The sequence below is a fragment of the Lonchura striata genome, chromosome 6, assembly GCF_050655825.1.
Source record: "Lonchura striata isolate lonStrDom1 chromosome 6, ASM5065582v1, whole genome shotgun sequence".
Taxonomy (NCBI): Eukaryota; Metazoa; Chordata; class Aves; order Passeriformes; family Estrildidae; genus Lonchura; species Lonchura striata.
The window spans coordinates 4956656-4975944 of NC_140708.1; the positions used below are offsets into that span (position 1 = coordinate 4956656).

General features: G+C 48.0%; 2 protein-coding genes across 2 annotated transcripts in view; one reads left to right on the forward strand and one right to left on the reverse strand.

Annotated features, from left to right (window-relative positions):
* LOC144246641 (C-type lectin domain family 2 member D-like) overlaps positions 1–19289 on the reverse strand; it is a 143109-nt gene that overhangs the window by 58742 nt on the left and 65078 nt on the right. The window lies entirely within an intron of this gene.
* LOC146767006 (C-type lectin domain family 2 member B-like) lies at positions 365–1958 on the forward strand. The gene is made up of 5 exons (XM_085583745.1): positions 365–390; positions 633–754; positions 857–1026; positions 1227–1327; positions 1418–1958. Exons 1-5 carry the CDS (start codon positions 365–367, stop codon positions 1530–1532), a joined length of 534 nt encoding a protein of 177 aa, XP_085439871.1. The 3' UTR covers positions 1533–1958.

A 19289-nucleotide genomic window follows, 5' to 3' on the forward strand; every position in this document is an offset into this window, starting at 1 on the left:
AGAGATGAGGGCTGTGTGCTGGAGAAGGGTGAATTCTGCTCCACTCATGGAGTTGTGAAGAAGCTCCAGCATCTCCAGGAGGGACCAGCAGCCAGGGTTCCACACCTGCCTGGGGCACAAGAAGCCACTTGGCATGAGCAGGGAGGTGCCATTTGTGAGTGTGAAGATGTGGAGAATGGATTCTGCAGCAGTGGTGGGAGTGTGAGGGAGCCCCTGGGTCCACAGGGCACATCAGCAACCAACAATGAACAAAAAAGGATCCCCAGAAGATTCCTGGGTGAGTGCAGGGCCACCCTGTGGCCTCTACGGAGAGGACAGTGTCACCTCCCACGCCCAGCGCTGGCAGGTGTGTGGCTGTTTCCCGATGTCTGGAAGAGGCCTCGAGTTGTGGTGGGCCCCGTCAGTGGCTGGAACCAAGAGCCCCAGCTGCCCCCAAGGCTGTGCAGTTCTCCTGCTGCAGCCTGTCCCCACAGCTGTGTCCCTGGCTGTCCCCACAGCTGTGTCCCTGCCTGTGCCCAGGCTCTTGGCTCTCTGGCTGCCAGCTGAGTGAGGGGCACAGTGGCTGAGGGGTCCCTGCTGTGCTCCCTGGGCACGGGGTGAGCAGATTGCAGGGCCGGGTCTGGTTCTGGCAGCCAGCAGCTCTTTCCTGCTCCAGGTGAATGGTTCAGCTCCCGTCCCGTGCTGCCGGCGGTGCTGATTCTGCTGCTCCTGGTGCTGGTGCTGGCTTTGGGGGTGGCCTTGGCTGTGCAGTCAGGTAAGGGAGGGGCAGCAGGCTGGGCCCAGCCCCTCGGGGCAGAGCGGGGACCCTGTTCCCTGCAGAGGGGAATCCTCAGACCTTCTCCTCTTCCCCCTCCAGCACCACAGGTTCCAGTCACACCTGAGATTCTGCAGTGCTGTCCCCATGGCTGGGTTGGATACAATGGGGTCTGCTACTACTTGTCAAGGGATTCCAGGAGCTGGGATCAGGCTCAGGAACGGTGCTCGGAGCTCGGGGCCTCCCTGGCCATTCTCCAGGATGAGGCCATGGTGAGTGAGGGGCTGCGGGCGGTGTGGGGTGTCTGAGGGGAGCCTGGGGGTGCTCCTGGGCCGGGCTGGGTGCTCGTGGGGCTGGGGGTGCAGCCCTGTGCCAGGGCCTTGCAGGGAAGGAGCCCCGGCGTGCGGGGGCAGCCCCGGGCACGGGTCCCCCCGAGGGGCCGGGGCAGCTCCCACTCCTCTCTCCTGGGCAGGATTTGCTCTTCCGCCTCCGCGGGAACGTCGATTACTGGATCGGGCTGCGCAGACGAGGCGAGCGCCTGCACTGGGGGGACAGCAGCAGCTACAGCTCCAGGTGAGTGCCGGGGAGCCGGGCAGGGCCTGGGGGCACAGGGGCACAAGGTGTTCCCCTGGGAACCAGCGCTGTCTCTGCTCCTCCCTGCAGGGTTCCTGTCCTTGGCAATTCCCTGTGTGTGTGCCTGGCTGACTATAAATTCCGCAGTGAGATGTGCTCAAATGAGTGGCCGTATGTCTGCAGCAAGGCCCGAGCTGCCCTGTGACAGGGGCTGCAGAAAGGACCTTGTCCACGCTGGGCAGTGCCAGCTTCAGCTCTGAGCCCAGCACAGGGCTGTCCTTCCTCAGCTGCACCCTGTGCCTTGCACGGACTCTCAGGGTCACCTCAGTGCCTGTTCATCCTCAGGGCCAGCGCTGGGCTGGGTGTTCAGGGGAAAAGTCTCTGCGGTGCATCCTGTCAGCGGTGCTGCCTGGAGTGACTGGATTGCCCTCATTATATGTGAGGAACACAGCTCTCTATTCACCCTTCTTATAAAAGTTTTTATACATACCTTTCATATAGACATAGAAATTATTTTATAAATATTTTAAAAGTTTATATATTATGACTTTACATTAACATGTTCTTTTGTTTGGTTTTAACCTTTGACTTGTCTTCATGCTATCCTGTCTAATTAAATGAATATATTTTATGTTTTCTTGTGGTTCTGTCTTCTTGTATTTTCACTCCCTGATAATGAGGGTCAATAATTCTTCGTTTTGTTCAGCACTCTTGTTTCTGATTCCATTATCGTGTCTTTCAGATAAGAAAGTCCCCAAATATGGGAAATCAATTCTTTTGCATCATTTTCTGAGTTAGTTACATGAAACAATAATTTCAGCATTTCACAGTCTCTATTATTCTCTGCTCTAAGACGGTATCTATTACAGCCCTACTTACAGAAGCTATATGTTGCAAACATACAGTGACAGGTTATACTATATCAAAAGCAGTAATTACAATGTGTAGTATATCAGGATTCTTGTGGTCAATAATAACTTGAAAAGCCAAAGTTAGTACATAAATGTGAAAGCCCTAATTATAACATTATAGAACAACCTTGACTGGGGAAAGCAAATTTCCCTGGAAATCATCACAAATTGGCCTGAAGTTGAGACTTTAGGATGGTCCTTGGAAGATGTGAGAAAGTGTGAGAACCCTGGGTTTGGTTTGGGGTCTCGTGTGGTGGTAAAGCTTCTCCTCCAACCCGTGTTCCCAAAGAAAAACTCCGCAGCCTCTTCTTGTTCGGTCTCAAGACGATTTATTGCTAGTTATCTAACAGATTAGGTTCTCGGGCTGTGGCCCTTTGGTCAGCGGCCCAGGCAGAGAATCACACACTCCTGACACCCTGACTGTCCGGTGTCTTCTTCTTCTCTCCCCCCCACCCAGGGCTGCTGCTATCTTTTATAAGATATATTACATATAACATGTTTACAATTATTCCCCAATACCTATTACCTATGTTACCAAGTGTTTTTCTATTCTAAACCAATCTGTGAGTGCCAACATCACCAAGAACATGGAGGTAAGGAAGAAGAAAGAAGAAGGATGGGTTGAGCCCACTTTCCTCCATCTTAGAACTTCTGACCCCCCATGTACAAAGTAAAAACCCCCCTGTACATGCACTAAAACCCCCCTGTACACTACTAAAAAATTTTCCCCTCTACTTTGTGACTACATTTACTATACTATCTAGCATTTTGTGACTGCTTGTTCCACCTTCAAAGTTGGTAATTCATTCCATGGTTCAAACTCGAAATCACAGCTAAATCCAGCTGCCTGCCGGGGTCCAGACTGCGTCTTACCACGGCCTGGAACCTCTAAAAATGTCTGAGAGACATTTTGAGTTCCCACATCTCCCCTCCCTGTTTGAACCAAAAACACCTGCTTTGCCACTTTGTTCAAGGCCCTTCGAATACACATGAAAATGCATGGCATGACAAGCAGAAGAACTACAAGCCCTATAAGAATGTAACGTATTACTTTCAAAATTTCTTTCCACACTGGTGAGAGATCAAAAAGATTAAAGAAATCATCCCACCAGGACCCTGTTACTTTTTTCAACTTGGTGATATTACTTTCTATTTGTTTTATATTTTCATGAATAGATTTTGAATGACCAGACAAATTCATGCAGCACATCCCCTCAAATTCTTTACATCCGTGCCCATGTGACAGCAGCAAATAATCAATTGCTGCCCTGTTTTGAAGCACTGTTTGTCTTGCACTGCTGATATCTGTTAACATGTCACTCAGTGCAGACGAAATGGCACGACTGTGTTTACTCAACCAGCAAGCTATGTGATCCAATTGTGTCAAGGCCACCCCTGATGCTGTTTGGGGCGAGAAAATTGCAACTGCAATTCTCCGAGCCTTGTCCCAGGTATAAACATCATCATCACAATTTGGACTATATTGATCAAGGGATCTTTTTTTCCTGCGTGTCTGTTCCTTTAAAGTTTTCAAATCAGGTGTTATCAATGAGAGCTCCCCAATGCTGCATGGACCGCCTTTGATTTTTGCAGGGATAGCAGGCCAAACTCTGTCCCCGCAAATCAAAAACACTCCCTTCGGTAAAGTGGCTGGGTGCTGAAGGGATGCTTTGCTTGTCACCTTGGTGTAATTGCACCAAGATGATGCATTTTTATAAAAAGATTGATTTGGAGTGACATCTATTGTATGATTATCTGTCTTTGCCACTCCCACTGGATTAAATTTGATACAGTATTTCATTTTGTTGACCCAAAAATGTCTAACTCTGGGGGTTCCAGGTGAGCCACAGGAAGGTATTGTGTCCAAACATGCCACCCTTCCATAGGATCCGAAAAGGTTTTCAAAACCTTTGGAGGGATATTTTTTGGAATTGGCCACTCCTTCACTGGCACACCTACCAAACATGTTGAAAATGGTTTCCCTGGCTTTGAATGAGTCAGACAAATACTGTCCAGAGCCGCTGCCTTTGCCAAAGTTTCCCACACATTTTCCCTTGGTTGTTTCATGGGAAAGTCTGTCTCATTGTCCAAAGCAACAGACAAGAGAATGAGACACATGAACACTACCTGTCTAAACTCCATGTCCATGTCCCCAACCTCTGTGAAAAACCCTGCAATACAGCAACACTCAAATAACACTTAATTTCCCCAAAAAAAACCCCAAGTCTCTGAATAATCAATCGTTGTCCGACGAGACGTCTGCAGCGTCCTTGTCTGCCTCCGTCTGCGTGCTCTCTTCTTTGCTCCTCGGGTCCACGTCCACCTGTGTCTGCACCCGAAAAGGTTTCACGTGCCTCGCCGACACCCACTTCGGTCCTCGCTCTGTGGAAACACAAGCAAAACCCTTGCCCCAAGTTATTAATGTAAATGGACCTTCAATTTGTCCTGATTCCGGATTTCTGATCAAAACCAAAGGCTTTTCCCTTAACTTTGCTTGTGCACTGTTTGTAAAATGCCTAACAATTGGCGGTGTGGGCTCTGAGAAAGAACCATTTAAAAAATTAAACACATACAGAGCTTTGCTCAGCCGCATATAAGGTGTTGAGCCTGCCTCTCCCCTTTTCTGTTTATCCAAAAGGGATTTCAGGGCGTGATGTGTTCTTTCAATGATTGCTTGACCTGAGGGAGAATAAGGAATACCAAAAATGTGCTTCACTCCCCATTTTTTCAGAAATTTGTCAAGAACTTTACCTGTATAAGTTGGACCATTATCTGTTTTTATTTCTTGTGGCACCCCGAGTGATGCAAATGCTTGTAGAAAGTGTCTGCAGGCATGTTCTGCGGTCTCCCCTGTATGTAATGATGCAAAAATCGCTCCTTAAAATGTGTCTACTGAAACATGGATATTTTTGAGCCTCCCAAAGGATGGGTATTTTGTGACATCAGCCTGCCAGAGCTGAAGACTCTGCAATTCCCTTGGATTGACAGCTCCTGTAGACGCAGGAGGCTGCACAAGCTGACAATCTGGACAAGCATTGATGATCTCCCTCACCTGACTTTTGGAGAGGCGAAAGGATTCCATCAATGCCTGTGCATTCTGATGGAAAAATGCATGGCTCAATTTTGCCTGCTCAAAAATATCCGGCAGTGTTTGAGATATGGTCATTGTGAGTCTGTCTGCGTGAGCATTTCCCTCTGCTAAGAACCCTGGGAGTGATGAGTGTGCCCTGATATGTGTAACAAAATATTTGTGTTCTCTACCTTCTAGAATTGTCCTCATGCATGACAAATATGAATATAAAATTTCATTGTCAGTGTGTTTCAAAAGTGATCCCTCTAACCATTTGACCACATTTGCAGCATATGCTGAATCTGTGAACAGATTGAGAAGTTCCTGAAACAATTGAAAAACCCTGACAACTGCTGCCAATTCCACAATTTGTGGTGAACCCTGTACCATTTTTATGTCTGATTCCCACTCCCCTGTTTTTAAATTTTGCCATGTAACTACTGATTTATGAGTTTTTCCCAAACCATCAATGAACACTGTTACCCCATCCACTGGTTCCTGGCTTATTTTTGGTTTTTCCCTGAAACTTACTTTCGCATTCAGTATCCTGTGAGCTAGAAAATGAACAGTACAAATTCCCGGATAACCTAACAAAGCAATTGCAAAATCCTGTGATTTCTGCATCGCCCATTCAAAATACACTTTTTTCAAAGGAACATGAATAACTGAGAAATCTCTGCCTGACATTGTCAGCAGCTTGGTTCTTGCCTTAATAATAATCTGTGCTACCATTTCTAGATCTGTGAGAATTGTTTTTGAGGGCCTGTAAGCTAAGAAAACCCACTCTATCAACAAAAGAGGGTCCATTTGAGACAAATCCCATTGAAAAACCAACCCATATAACTGTGCTCTTTCCCCCAACACTGCTAAATGAAAAGGCAATGATTCTACAAAGCGATGTGCTTGTCTCTGCTGAATCATGTCTGTGATCTTTTCAAGGTCCCTTTTTGCTTCAGGCATCAAAGTTCTGGGAGATTTGATGTTAGTGTCCCCTCTCAAAAGGTCGAGCAATGACGAGATGTCATCATTGGTGATTCCCAGGATCGGTCTCATCCAGTTGATCTCCCCCAAAAGCTGTTGCAAGTCCGGGAGATTGGTGACATTTGTGTTGATTTCCAGTTTCTGTGGCCTTATTGTTTGTTTCATGATCTTCCACCCCAGGTATTTCCAAGGTGCAATTTCCTGTACCTTTGGTGTACTAATTTCCAGTCCTGCTTTTTGCACCTGCGCAATCACACAGTCACGAACCTCTTGCACGTCCTGTTTTGTTGATGCTGCAATGAGCAAATCATCCATATAATTGATAATTTTTGTTTTTGGATGTTTCTCTCGTGCTGGATGCAAGGCTTGGGCCACATACCATTGGCAAATGCTTGGAGAATTTTTGAGTCCCTGAGGAAGAACCGTCCAGTGATATCTCTGCAAAGGTTCTTCTCTGTTGATGCTTGGGACAGAAAATGCAAAGCGTGGAGCATCATCTGGATGAAGTGGAATGCTGAAAAAACAGTCCTTGAGATCAATGATCACAAGTGACCAGTCCCTCGGGATCATCGAGAGAGATGGAAGCCCAAGCTGCAGTGGCCCCATGTCCTCGATGACATCATTGATTTTCCTGAGATCATGAAGCAGTCTCCAAGACCCTGAAGTTTTCTTGCGAATGACAAACACTGGGGAATTCCATGGGCTGTCTGTTGGTTTGATGTGTCCCTTTTGCAGCTGTTCTTGGACCAACTTTTTCAATGCACTCAATTTTTTCTGCTCCAGGGGCCACTGATCCACCCAAACAGGATCATTTGTTTTCCAGGTCAGTTTCAAAGTGGCGAGTGCCACAGTGACCCCTGTTAAAAATCCAACTCTAATTTCAGTCCCCATTGTGCCAAAAGGTCCCTTCCCCACACTGTGATGGGCTTGTGCACTATGAAAAGACAGATAACTGCTGTCTTTTTTCCCGGACCTGTGACAACAATTGCATTCTCACTCTGCATGCACAGGGAACTCCCCCCTATGCCTGTGAGAGAACCCAAAGGTGCAACCATGTCCCATTCCCGAGGCCAAAAAATGTATGAAATAACTGTAACATCCGCTCCTGTGTCAAGCATCCCTGTAATAGCAATTGTCTTTTCGTTACAAGTCAACTGACAAGTAACAATGGGTCGAACCCGGCTCAAATGTTTCACCCAAGATGCATGCACTTCTGCTTGATCACCAGGAAAAAAGTCCCGTTTGTTGAACACCAGCGTGGCTTGCCTTTCTGGATGAGATGGCAGAGCCATAGCTCGAGCAATCGGTGTGTTTTGTGGAATTGTCAGAGGTGGTCGCAAGGCTTTTGCCGTGACCATCAGCTCCTCATTATGGTTTGCTGAAATCAAAGATGGATAAACAACAAGTCCAAGGATACTGCTCCTGTCCCTGGCCATTATTAAAAAGTCCTGCCTTTTCCAAGAAGTCCCTGTGACACCTGTAGGTATCACTGCATGGCTATTGTCCAAAAGACATGTCAGTTTGGAGGTTGCCAAGACACATTGGAATCCGGGTGGTACCAAGTCTGGGTCGCTGGGGATTTTGGAGATTGCTCTGCCGAGGGGTTCTGTTTGTTGCTCCCTGAAGATTGTTCCTGCTGGTTCTGTGTCACTGCCAGGATTTGTGTCTGAGCGCGCTGGCGTTGATTCGTGTTCTTTTTCCCGTTTCCCGGAATAGGAAGAAGTTTCCCATCCACATCTGTCTGTGAGTGACACTCACTTGCGAGATGTTTCCCTCTCCTGCATCAAGAGCAAAGGTCTGGTGGCTTGTTGGGCTTTGCAAGTTGTGGGCAGTTCCTTTTAATATGTCCTTGTGTCCCACACCCAAAGCACCATCTCTCTGCATTGGAGTTGCCCTTTGTATAATTTGCAAGAGCTTCCCTAACACGTTTTTCAATTCGATCCCCCAAGTGTTCCTCCATGATGAAAGCAACATGTTGTGGTGTCCCCACCTTGCTGCACGCCTCGATCATGTCTGCCAAGGTGGCCTGGTGCGGCATCATGCTGATGATCCGTCTGCACTCCGGATTGGCATTGGAGAATGCAAGGCTTTTGACCAGGTGTGGTTTCGCTCCCTCCTCGCTCACCTGCCGCTCCACCGCCTGGGAAAGATGATCCATGAATGAAGAAAACGGCTCTGCAGGACCCTGTTTGACCTCAGTGTAGATGGTGTCCTGGACCCCCGCTGGAGCAATCTGAAGAATTGCCCTCCGTGCTGCCTCTTTGATGTCGCTGAGCACGTGACGCGGGAGCCTCACCGCCTGTTGAGTTAGACCGTCCTCAGGAGGATCACCAGCAAGCTGCGCCATGGTGAGGTTCGCATTTGGCCCGCCCTGGTATCTGGCTTTCAGCTCCTCCAGGGATCTCCTCCACGCCTTCTGCCACATGAGAGCTTGGGTGTCTGTAAGAACTGACGTTGCAAGATATTTAAGATCATACGGTGTTAAGTCATACATTCCAAAAATACTTTTTAACATCTGCTTGAAATATGGTGATGACAACCCATTGTCCCGAATGGCCTTAGCTAATTCTTTGATTGCTCCACGGTCCAGGTGTTCCCATCTCGGGTTTTGGCCCTGAGCGTCATAGTTCACCGGCATCATTATATTTCCCGAGCCCTGCGATAAACCTTTCTCTTTCTCCAACTCTGCTCGAATGTCCTGCCAGTCCACTTTTGCGCTCTGCAAAGCTGTAAATTCAGTGGGTACTTGCCTGTAGAGTGGAGTCATCTGTTGTGACTGCAGCTCTGGTGCAGCAGCACTCACCGATACCAACGGCGTCTGCAGCATCTGCGAAGATGAAGGCTGAGAGTCTCTGGAGAAAAGTGAAGCATCTGCTGTGGAGGAGAACACACGACTGCCCTGCATTATTTGGAAAATTTTTGGAAGATGAACCAACAGTTCTGGCTGTGACTCCAAGGCTGTGCTTAAATATCGTAAAAGAAATTCAACAACCCACTTTGATATTAAAATTGACTCTCCCTGCCCCGAAATTTTGGCAGACCTTGATTTTGGAATCGTCCAAGCTGGGACACTCTCCGAAGCAGTGATGCGTATCGTTTCATCCCGTTGCTGCACCTCAGCAGAAGTGTCCTGAGTCCCGCACTGTTCCGGTGTCAGTGGAGGTTCCTGCTGCCGTGCAGATGTGACCTTTTTCACCCTGGAGTTTTTCTTATAAGAAACTGGAGAAAAGTCCTGCAATGTCACAGTCCCACCACTGGGTGGCGCAGTGCCTCGACCGGACAAGTTCTGCGAAGCCTGTTGCAATGTTGTGGTTCCGCCGCTAGATGGCGCTGCCGCCTGACCAGCTGAGGTGGGAACCGCACTCTGCTCTTCAATCTCCACGTCTGACAAACATTTGAGCATTTCTTCTGTCAACTGATTTACATTTGCAAATCCTGCACTAATTCCCTATAAACCTTTGAGCATTTCTCCTAATAACTGATTCACATTTGCAATCCCTGCAGTTGGTGAAACTGACTCTTGTTGTAACAACTGTTCTAATTTGGTCATATCTGAAGCTGACAGGGATTGGCTGTGGGCTTGGGCTGTCTGTTGGCATGGGAGCTGTGATGGAACCGTGCCCTGAGGAATGTTTACCTTCTGGCCACGCCCCATCCCTGCCTGCGTCATCTCAGGGGAGTGAACGCTCCTGCTCCGACCCTGGCTACGCTTTGGCCTCGCTCCGCCCCGCACCGCCTCCGAATCAGAGCCACTGCCATCCCCCCCAAGACTGACATATCCACCCTCCTGTTCCCATTCCGGCCCCGATGTTTCCGTCTCACTTTGCCTGTCTCCTGGCTCCGTGCCAGCACCCACAGCCCGCGTGCGCCGGCTCCACCCCCTGTGTGCCTGTCCCGCACATTTGAAATGTGAGAAATCCCCTCCACCCGTGGCTGTCGGGTTTTGCTCGACCTTTGCGCGCGTGCCCGCCGCCTGAGCTGCAGCGAGGAATGCCTCCCGCTGTCCCTCTGCCGCTTCCTCAGCAGCCCTGGCTGCCGCGGTCAGGGAGCTGCCTTCCTGCACCTCTTGGGCGGCCGCTTCTGCGGCCTCACGGATTCTCGACATTGAACGCGTCACCGGGCGCTCCGAGCGTACCACCGCCGCACTCGCACCCCCCACTTTCGCCCCGATCCGTCCCACCCCCGCCGCTCTCCCCGGCCGCGCCTTCTGCGCGGGCTGTTTTGAACTCCCAGCCTGTGCAGATGCAAAAGCACTTTCCTCTCCCTCCTCCCCCTGCTCTGCACTCATGTTCGCACCTTCCCCCACCGGAGCTGCCACCCCACCGTGGGTTTGGACTTGGGCAATGCCTTCCTCCCACTGAGGGTCGCGGCTGTGCCTGGCTCGCCCGCCTCCGTCTGGGGAATTTCTGCGTCGGAGGAGCTTAGGGACTCTTGGGAAACTGAGGAACAGTGAGAACCCGGGATGCAATGGGGTATCATCTCCCTGATTTTCCACAGGACGCAATCCTGCTTGTCCTGTGCTTGTGGGGAGAGGGGCTGTCCCAAGCTGCTGGCCGGACTGTTCCCCCCCGTTTGTCACCAGGAGCCATAGCTGCCTGGCTTGAGCTGCCGCATTGTGAGAGTGACTCTAAAACTGTTCTTGCTGAAGGTAAAAGTTTTGCGACAAGCTTATTATTTTTTATAGCCTGATAATATAATTGTTTATTAATTTCCTGCCAAAAATTTGGCTCATACAATAAATCTGGATCTGAGTGTAGGAAGTTACACCTCACCCATAACAATAAATCTTTCAACTCCTTTCGAGCAATCTCCACCAGATGGGTAGAGATGATGCCCTGGAAGGCAGATACTATTTCTTTTTCCTCTTGGGAGAATTCCCCCCCCATGTTCTTAATTTTGACCGTTCTCACCAAAAGCTGTGTCGGCTCGAGGTCAGTCCGGAGATGGCACTGATCACCGTCCAGCAGGTCACAGGTGAGAGATCCCAGGCACGCTTCTGGGTCGTCTCCTCCCTGGAAAGTCCCCGAGACAAGTTGTTTCAGTGAAGGTCAGGTTCTTATCTCGAGCTGTCCGCTCCCTCTATTCTTGGAATTTGCGGCGAGTGTGTGCTCTGCTTTTCTCTTTTTTTTTTTTCTTCTCCACTGATGCAGGTTGGAGGTTGTTTGATGTTTCTTTTTGATCTTCTTGCTGGTGCCCACCCAGGAAGGCCAGATGTGAGAACCCCAGCTTTGGTTTGGGGTCTCGTGTGGTGGTAAAGCTTCTCCTCCAACCTGTGTTCCCAAAGAACAACTCCGCAGCCTCTTCTTGTTCGGTCTCAAGACGATTTATTGCTAGTTATCTAACAGATTAGGTTCTTGGGCTGCGGCCCTTTGGTCAGCGGCCCAGGCAGAGAATCACACACTCCTGACACCCTGACTGTCCGGTGTCTTCTTCTTCTCTCCCCCCCGCCCAGGGCTGCTGCTATCTTTTATAAGATATATTACATATAACATGTTTACAATTATTCCCCAATACATATTACCTATGTTACCAAGTGTTTTTCTATTCTAAACCAATCTGTGAGTGCCAACATCACCAAGAATTGGAGGTAAGGAAGAAGAAAGAAGAAGGATGGGTTCGGCCCACTTTCCTCCATCTTAGAACTTCTGACCCCCATGTACAAAGTAAAAACCCGCTTGTACATGCACTAAAACCCCCCTGTACACTACTAAAAAATTTTTCCCTCTACTTTATGACTACATTTACTATACTATCTAGCATTTTGTGACTGCTTGTTCCACCTTCAAAGTTGGTAATTCATTCCATGGTTCAAACTCGAAATCACAGCTAAATCCAGCTGCCTGCCGGGGTCCAGACTGCATCTTACCATGGCCTGGAACCTCTAAAAATGTCTGAGAGACATTTTGAGTTCCCACAAGAAAGGACCCTCACTTTTAAAATTTCAAATGCTCATTAAACCATAGCAAAAAAATACAATACTAAGGAATAATTACAACGCTGGCGCTCTCTGGGGCTATCAGCCACATGCACATTTACAAAATGGGTGCTCTGCCTTTTATACCCTCAGCCCCTCCCAGAGTTGTGTCAGTGAACCCCTTCTCTGCCGTGCACTGGTGCAGATCACTTCCTTACATCTCGACTGCAGCTCAGGTGCTGTCCTGTTGCCCCTCCTGGTAAGAAGCCGGCCCTCCCCAAATGCCCTGGCTGCTGAGGCTGCTACAGGGGCAGGGGAAAGGGGACTGGGGGAGCTCATGTTACAGTAACAGCTCTATACATTTACAAAAATTCTCCTAATATATACATAATATCTATCTCTTCATTGTGAGAGCCACCCATCACATGAGTCATCTATAACAAGTCACACTTCTCCTTTCCTATGAATCATGTGGCTTGAAAAATTACCTCTTGTTTTCAATTCTGATTTTTAATGAATCACACTAACATCTGTTGGTATGGGCAAGGACAGTGGAACAGAAGGAGAACATCTCAGGGTTTCTTTAGACACACTTACTTGGAATGGTCCAAATGGCACCACTGAGTTCTGGTATGGCTTTTTTACCCCATCTGCTGTGCCTATAGGGTGCTGCCCATGGCAGGTGGATCTCAGTGGTGAGTACAGAGGCCAACTCAGCCTTGCCTTCTAGTCCCTGTTGTATTTAGAGGCAGCTGAGGAATGTCAGAGCTCTGCTGTGTTTCTTGCCCCCACCTTACCATGCCTATGGGATTGCTGCCCACAGCAGGGCTATGGAACCTTCTCAGTGGGGGGAATACAGGGGCCAACCTGGTCTTGCCCTCTATTTCTTGTTCTACTTTACTTGTTGGTCCTTAAGGAAACCTCTCCAATGCCTCTGACGGTTCCCTGTGTACTTCCCCTCAACAGATGCTTGTAATTCTCATCTAACAAAACAGGACAATTCCATTAATAAACTATACAGTTCAATCTCCCCACCTAAAGTGTGAGTTCATCTTCAAGCTGGTGGAAGCTCGACTCCACTGCTGGGAAACCTTTGAGCTTCTCTGGTTATCTCTGACCCAGTCTGGATGCTGCAGTCTGTTCTCTGGGTTCTTTCCCCAGCCTTTCATTCTGTTGGCGTGAGCCGCTCTCGCTCTGCGCTTGGCACAGCCCATTCAGTGCTGAGCAGCACCTGAAAGGGACCTCCCCACTGAGGGCTGAGCACTGAAGGCAACGTGCACAGCACAGCCTCGTGTGTGTCATTATTTGAGAGGGTAATTGAGTCTTACAGTGGTTACCCACCACTGCTGGCACAGGGAACTGCCTGGCCGAGGAAGCACCACAGTCCCAGAGAGGTTTAGCACTTGGCCTAGCGCCCCGTTCTGCTGGCAGCAGTTTTTGGGGAGCGTGGGCTAGAACAGCAGTGGATCACAGTGACTGCAGATACCCCTGTTTATGGGGATTTAATGGGAACTTCACACTATTAAATTTGATGGAAATCACTGCACACAACTTTACATCAACCTTTTGGGAAATATATAGGTAGAGGCAAATTCTTCTCCTTCTTCTTCTTCTCCTTACGAGAGCAGAGTGTACACAGAGAGCCAGGAGCTGCTCCAGCCAGCAGAGCTGGGTAGTGACACATACACAAACACAGGTGTATATGTACATATATATATATATAAATATATATTTATGTCTGTTTTTGGAGGAGGGACAGCAGTGGGATGCACGGAGCCGTGTATCCAGAGCCATCTTTGTCCCCCGTCCCATCTTTCACACGATTTGGAGACAGTCCCCTGTTGCCATGAAGGTGATTTGGGAACTCATCGGGGTCTTCCAAGTCCCTTGTTCGTGGTGCCAGATAATGCAAGAGACCTCGTATTGATCGTCAAGCTAGACAGGACAGACATAGATCCGAACCAATGTGGTTAATCAAAGGTTTTCTGTTTATTGTTTATAAAATGGCTGTTTATATACACTTCAATATAGTTTACAATTGAGCACACTGTCATTGGCAAGCAAACATTGTTTGTCTTTGTCTTACGGTGGTTAAAGTTTCACGCTGCAGGCCAATACTAACTCACAGCCAGAAAGCCCATTGCTCTCTGCTTACCCCTTAACATAATTGCTCACTGTGCACAGACCAATTTCTGACTGCACCACAGCTTCAAAGGCCTCACTGAGGCCGTGGCTGAGGCCGAGGCTGGGGCAGCTCAGCCTTCACTCCAAATATAAACCGTGTCCTGTCCCTCTCAGAAATCCTGCTGCAGGAGAGGGCAAAGAGACCACGCTGGATTCTGGCTTCTTGCCCCTCACCCTGCAAGGGCCAGACGGAGCACCTTTGGCTGGCCTGTCTTCCCCAGGAGCCTGACCAGCTCCAAGGAGAGCACTGGAAAGATGGATTGAGCATCACTGCTGGTGCACAGCACACGTGGCATTTTTCACCCCTCACATCACCATGGCATGCTGGGCTAGGAACTAACAACTCCTTACCCCAGTGCCTTAGAAGCTTGTGCTCTGTCAAGGGGCACCTTTGACTTTGAGCTGAGGAGGGCACGTGTGGCCTCTGCTGCTGGGGAGGGCAGCTCACAGTCCCCTGGGATGGGGAAAGGAAAGCTCCAGGCCTCTCTGCAGGGGTGACAGTGACTCTGAAACACAGTTTTCATCCAGATTTCTTCTCAGACTGAAAGGGGGAAAGGTGCCTGTGTTTGGCATGGAAATTGAAGTGGAAAACAACTGTAATTTCTAATAAATAATTCTGATCCATGTAAGGTCTCCTGCTTTCTAAAGAAGTTTTGGTTCAGTCAGACAGAAAATCACCTTCTGATGTACAGCTGCCAGTGCTGACCTAAGGTTCACTTTTACAAGGCATAGATTCAGTTTTCTACAGCAGTGCTAGAGATTCTATGAACATCTGAACCCCTGTGGTGTAACAAAGCCTTTGAGACCCAGCTGTGAGAGGGCAGCCACAGGCAGGAAGGCAGCTGCACCTGGTTAGCAGGAGGTTAAATGGGAACCTTACAGCAAGATTCACTGTATAGGCAGATATTGTCACATCCTGTGGTTACCTTGGTTTCTGCTGGGAAAAACATCCTGACAGAAACCACTGCCAGTGCCACGGGAAGAGTTTTAGGGCTAGATGCTAACACTAACCCTAACTGCTGGCCAAGAGTGGATGTGCTGTTTCTGATGCTGCTAAACTATTCCATGGCTCACCTGCAGCCCAGAAACTTCTGCTAGGAACTTAGTGATAAAAATAACTGCACTCTTTTCTGGGGCTCTTTTTCTTTGGGATCCTACAGACATTTCTGAGTTAGCTCCCTGGCCTCACTACATCTGTCTATTTGCAAATCCAGCTCTTAGGCAGAAGGATGCTTCCAAGGCAAAAGGATTTGTGAAGCAGTGCTGCCCTGCAGCACCGGGGTGCCTTCAGGCCATCCATCCCAAAGGAAAAGTGACTTCTGGGCCCGGGAGAGCCAAGAGATCTGTTGGCAGGAGAAATCAGGAGCAGAGAAGGCGATTCCAGCTCTGCTGTTTGCTGTTCCTCCCCATTAGACAGGAGAGGATCAAGCACATTCAATCAGCCTTTGCTTCCTTAGGCACGAAATCTGGGAGGAGACAAGGCCACCTCAGGGCCTCCAGACCCCACCTGACAAAGGAAACGCTGAAACCTCACCATGGTCTCCGCCACTAACATGAGGAACTTTTCTTGTGGGCACCCAACAGCATTTCCCACACAGCCCAGCTGCTGCTGAAAATTGCATTCACATTCAGGGGGAAAGAAACATAAAAAAAGGAATCATAGACATCTGAGGTAAAATTAGGGTTCCATAGAAGTAAAATTTCTCTTTGTTTTCAACAAAGGCAGATTTTCATCTTTTAAGCTCAAATCTTCTCTGGCAAACAAAATAACACAAAATATAGAAACACTTTGCATCAAACATGAAACATTTGGTTTTTTTTGGGAATTCTATTGGTACATGAAGTGTGGCTGGATGAGCACTACAACAGAGGTTTTGGTTTGTTAATTTCAGATTTTTAAAATTTTGAGATGTTTTAATTACTGTGTTGATGAGTGTGGTGGATTTTAGTGTTGATTAATTACTAAGGTATTTATTTTTTGTTGTGAGATAGGATTAGGAGAAAGGTAAAGTAGGTTTAAAACTTTTGAAGGGTATAAAGAATATTTTATAGAAAGTAACTACAAGAAAAAAGTACTTTTGCAGCATTTTTTTAAATGATAATGTATAGAAACTAAATTTAAAATTTTTTATCAGTTTATTTCTTTTTAATTATTTTTTTCGGGCTTTTTATGGAGAGAAGACTTTTTTTTAAGGTTATAGAGACTTCTTTATAAAAGGAAAGAAAAACTGTTTGAGGAACTTTGCCAGTGTAAAGTGTTTCTTATTTTTATAAGCTTTTTTAAATTTTGTTGATGGGTTATGTTGATCTATGGGGTATTGTTTTAAAGATGAGTTGTTTAAAGGTAAAATTTTTATTATTTGTTTGTGTCTGCAAATTATCTTAATCTCTGGGAACAGAGGTTTTTTTTGGTTTTTTTTGAAAGTATAGGAGTATTTCCTCTCTTTGTAAGTTTAAACTTTTTATGGGATTAGAGTTATTTTAATATTTGTTTATTTTAGTATGGAGGTTTTTATTTCATATTATTTGAATACTTTCATTTTTTATAGTTTCATGTGTTATAGGAAAAAAGGGGCATTTTCTTCACAGTTTATCAGAGGATTTCAGTTTTTAAATTAAGGTATTTTCCCATTTTTATTGGGGATTTAACTTCCTTACTGATTTTGATGGTTTTTTTTTTAATATGCTTGCATCTTGTGTTTTTTTTACACGAGGATGATTGAAGGATGGAAAGGGTTAACATTTTGTTTTGGGTCCATTTGTTTTGCTGATAGCTTGTGGCAGGAAGGCGCGGCTGGGACAGTGGCCGGTTTGGTTTCCGTGGTTTGTTTCTCCTTTTCCCGTGTTAGATTCCCGCTCCAGGGCTCCTCTGCGCTCTGCCGCTGCAGGGTTTGTGCTCTCAGCCCGCTGCGGGAGGGATTTTTTGGCAACAGCCCCGGCCCGCTCTGCTTTTGGCTCTGCAGCCTCCCCCGCCCTCCTGCCCGGCAGCTGCTGGCCCGGCCCGGCCCGAGCGGGGCTGATGCGGGCCCGGCCCGGGACAAGGGGCTCATCCCGGGACAAGGGGCTCAGCCCGGGAAAAGGGGCTTCTCCCGGGACAAGGGGCTTATCTGGGACAAGGGGCTTATCCCGGGACAAGAGGCTCAGCCTGGGACAAGGGGCTCAGCCCGGGACAAGGGGCTTCTCCCGGGACAAGGGGCTCAGCCTGGGAAAAGGGGTTTATCCCGGGACAAGGGGCTCATCCCGGGACAAGGGGTTTATCCCGGGACAAGGGGCTTATCCCGGGACAAGAGGCTCATCCCGGGACAAGGGGCTTATCCCGGGACAAGAGGCTCATCCCGGGCCAGCGCTGCCCGGCCCGGCCGGGCTGAGCCGGGGGCTGCGGCCGGGGTCGCCACCTCCTCGCCGGCTGCAGAAGAAGGAGCAGGTTCCTGGGGTTTTCCTCTTTGATTTAACACGTGCGTTTCACAGAGGCGCGTTCAGCTCCTCAGTGGTGCTACAGAAACTTTCCTCCTATTCCAAAGCGCAACTCCCGAAGCACACAAATACTGAGACTACTGCTACAGACTGCAGCAATTCCTGAAAATGCTCTCCTACTGGCAGTAAGAGTAAACATGGCTAAAGGTTATTTTGTATGAAGAGTAGCTACACTGAATGGTTTCAACATCAAAATCAACTGGGAAACAGTGACTTCATGTAAAGTTAAAGAAATGAATATCTGTGTTTCAGATATTTCCTGTCACATTTTCAAGCCCAGTCACACACAGGAAACTGCCTGAGGCAGGACCAGAGCGCTGTTAGTTGCACTGTTAGTAAGACTGGGCTTTTTCAGGGAGAGGAGGGAGGAGCAGAAGCACAGCAAAGCTCTGCCAGCTTTGTGTCCTCTTACAGAGGATAAAGTAAAAGTGACCGCAGTAATGCCGTTTTAGTACTACCCAAAGGTATGGCACAAGAGCAGGTTGAAAATGAGTAATCACAGAGAAAGAGATAGGAAGGAAGGTAGTGTTTGATGTTTTTGTATTATTTCCTCCTTTTCTCTTTGGGGACTTCCTACTTGATCTCGGTTGTAGTCTAACCACAAAATGTAGACAGAGCCTTCCTCCTTGACAGTCAGGATAGACAGGCTCTCCCGACACAAATCCCTGATTAGCGAGACAAGGAGGAAAGAAGGAAAAGAAAGAAAAGAAAGAAAGAAAAAAAAAGAAAAAAGAAAAGAAAAGAAAGTGAAAGACAACTGCTCACTTTAAAAATTTGAAAGGCTTATTTAAACTTTACCAAAAATACAACAAAAGGACTACATAAGGAAAAATTTGCAGTGCTGGGAACTGCCCTCGTGGAAACCACGTGGCCGGTTCCTCTTCGAGATGGATGCTCGGTCTTTTATAACCCTGGGGGTGCATCAGCCTGCCCTGGTCCCTCCCAAAGTCTCTCAGGCAGCTCTTCTTTGCCGTTTATCGGTGGAGATTGCTTTCTTGTAGCTGGATTGGAGGCCAGGTGTTGCCATGTCCACCCCAGCACCGAGCTTTTCCATTCCCAGCTGCCCCATGCCAGGGACACTTGTGCCCTTCTTTCTCCCTGTGCTAGACACACCAGGCTGTCTGATGGCACCAATACAGAGGGGGAAAGGGAGCTATGGGGAGAACAGAGGACAGCTAAACCTCAAGAACATAACTATACATCAATAAAGCTTCTCTTAATATTCACACAATAGTCATCCCTTAATTGCAAGAGCCAATCATCTCGTTATCCATCTATAACAAGAGAGAGGATGAAAAGAAAAAAAGGAGAAAGAAAGAAGAAGTTTTGCCTTCTTGGGAAACAAAAGCAAAGACCAGCTTGCGCCCTTGGCACGGCAGCCCAAGCAGCTGCCGAGCTGCCTGCGTGCTGCCCCGGCCCTGCGGCTCC